General features: G+C 44.3%; 1 protein-coding gene across 1 annotated transcript in view; it reads right to left on the bottom strand.

The window, feature by feature from the left end:
* Positions 1-30: 30 nt before the first annotated feature.
* The window catches only part of LOC121531478 (protein phosphatase 1 regulatory subunit 12A), a 74,597-nt gene continuing 71,759 nt past the window's right edge, over positions 31-2,868 (bottom strand). The window contains exon 12 of the mRNA XM_045205200.1: positions 31-108. Coding sequence (XP_045061135.1) covers positions 31-108 — 78 coding nt within the window. The remainder of the gene's footprint in view (positions 109-2,868) is intronic.

Below are 2,868 nucleotides of genomic sequence, written 5' to 3'. Positions count from 1 at the left end.
TTGCATGTTGCCTTTCGAGCACCTTCATGGTTAACACGTGAGTGCTAGCTGGTCGCAGTCATTAGGCATGTTAATTTTAGTGTTCTTGGGCACAGGGATTTTGGTGGTCTGTTGAAACACAAGGTATTATAGACCGTCAGGGAGAGGTTGAAATGTCAGTGAAGACACTTGCCAGTTGGTCCGGGCATGCTTTGAGTACACGCCCTGGTAATCCATCTGGCCCCGGCTTTGTGAATGTTGACCTGTTTAAAGGTCTTGCTCAAGTATCGCCACCAGAGCTGCTATCACACAGTCGTCCGGAACAGCTGGTGCTCATGCATGCTTCAGTGTTGCGCCATGCCTCGGCATGCAGCTGGGCAGCTCTCACGCTGGGTTTTCTTTGTAGTCCGTAATAGTTTTCAAGTCCTACCACATCTGACCTAGCCACAAGAGTCTGTGTAGTAGGATTCAACCTAATCCTGCATGGAGGCTGCCTGTTTGATAGTTCCTGTCTGGAGGGCGTAGCAGGATATCTATATAAGCGTACGTATTAGTGTCCCGCTCCTGAAAGCTGCAGCTCTAGACTTTAGTCTGATATGATGTTATCAACCTATGGCTTTGGGTTGGGATATGTACATACGTCACTGTGGGGACGACGTCACGATGTACTTATTGATGAAGCAGATGACTGAGGTCGCATACCCTCAATGCCATTGGATGAATCCCCGAACATATTCCAGTCTGTGCTAGCAAAACAGTCCTGGTAGCTGTGAGCATCCGTGTCATCTGACCACTTCTGTATTGAGCGAAGTCACTGGTACTTCCTGCTTTAGTTTTTTGCTTGTAAGCAGGAATCAGGAAGGATAGAGTTATGGTCAGATTTTCCAAATGGAGGGCTAGGGAGAGCTTTGTATATGCCTCTCTGTGTGTGGAGTAAAAAGGTGGTCTAGTTTTTTTTTCCCCTGGTTACACATGTGACATGCTGGGAAAATTAGGTAAAGAGATTTAAGTTTGCCTGCATTAAAGTCCCCGCCACTAGAGTCGCTTGCCTCTGGATGAGCGTTTTCCTGTTTGTTTTTATGGCCTTATACAGCTCGCTGAGTGCGGTCTAGTGCCAGCACTAGTTTGTGGTGGTAAATAGACAGCTACTTAATGCTATAGATGAGAACTCTCTTGGTAGATATTGGGCTCACAGCTTATCATGAGGTACTCTACCTCAGGCGAGCAATAATTGAGACTTCCTTAATATTAGACATCCCTCACCAGCTGTTATTGGACAACAGACACACACCCTCCGCCCTCGTCTTACCAGACGTAGGGCTTCTCTGTCCTGACGAAAGCACGGAAACCCAGCCAACTTATATTATCCTGCGGTCGCCTGCTCAGCCACGCTCCTCGGTGAAACACAAGATGTTACAGTTTTTAATGTCCCCGTTACTGGCAGTTGTCTGGCAACATTCTGACATATAGACTACTGGCAGTAGGTTAGGATATTTCTTGATCGTAGATCATCCATTTAGTTTTCTAAAGATTGCACGTTGGGTCAATAGAACGGGTAGTGAGGCTACTCACTGGCCTAAGAATTCCCAGAAGGCAGCTCCGATTCTCCACCTCCGCCTCTCTTTTTTCTCCGTGGGCTTCTTCACGCAAATGACGGGATTTAGTCTGCTCTGGTGAAAGCAGTATATCCTTTTGCGCTGACCTAAAGAAAAACTCTTCTATTAAGCCTGAGGTGAGTAATCGCTGTTCTGATGTCCAGAAGCTCTTTTTTCGTCATAAGACGTAGCAGCAACATATGTACACAATAAGTACAAAAAATAAGTTACAAACAACGCGAAAAAAACTAACAAAATTATAATATTTGGTTGGGAGCCCTAAAACGGCAGCCATCCTCCCGCACCATTACTCCACTAATTTGAAGGGATGTCCACATACCTTTTCACATATAGTGTATCTAGATGAAAGATAAATTAGTCTCCCAGTGTCTGGTGGAAAGCAGACTGAACCAAGTTCTCCTCTAGATTTTGCCTGTGCCGCCTCTATTCCGTTTTCTTTTATCCTAAAACTCCTTAGTCCTTGCCGACACAAGCATAACCATAACATGATGCAGCCACCACCATGCTTGAAAATATGAAGAGTGGTGGATCAGTGATGTGTTGGGTTTGCCCTGAACATAACGCTTGTGTATTCAGGACAAAAAAAGCATTTTAATTAGCCAATTGTTTTACAGTATTACTTTAGTCCCCTTATTGCAAACCAGGATATATGTTTTGGAATATTTTTATTCTGTACAGACTTCTTCTTGCACTCTGTTATTTATGTTCAGGCTCTAACAACAAAAAGGTGGAAAGTCAAGGGGTGTGAATACTTTCTGAAGGCTCTGTACATAGCTGGTCACCAGGCTTAGTGTTCACCTGGTTGCCCTTTTCAGATTTGATGCAATCAAAAACATCAGGTGGAGACAGAGAAAGAGCCAAATCACTCCACCTTTCAAATACTCAGGATGTTGAGGACGCACTGAGTCCAGCAGAGCAGCCACTTCCCAGTTCCTGTTGTAGAGGTCACCGTGGGTTATCCAGTCTAAGGTTCATAGGATGAGCTGGAGAATACAAACAGACAGACTTCTTGACACACAAAATACAGCATATTCCCTACAGCATATTCCCAACAGCATATTCTCTACAGCATATTCCCCACAGCATATTCCTTCAGCATATTCTCACAGCATAGCTCCTTCAGCATATTCCCTTCAGCATATTCCTTCAGCATATTCTACAGCATATTCCCTACAGCATATTTTCTACAACAGCCACATAAATAACGTATGGCTAGAGCTCCATTGTGAAATAAGTCTTTTTTAGCCGCCATGTTTCACTGTTAAATCAGTTT

This window comes from Coregonus clupeaformis, chromosome 19 (assembly GCF_020615455.1).
Source record: "Coregonus clupeaformis isolate EN_2021a chromosome 19, ASM2061545v1, whole genome shotgun sequence".
NCBI lineage: Eukaryota > Metazoa > Chordata > Actinopteri > Salmoniformes > Salmonidae > Coregonus > Coregonus clupeaformis.
This window is presented reverse-complemented; position numbering and strand designations above follow the sequence as displayed.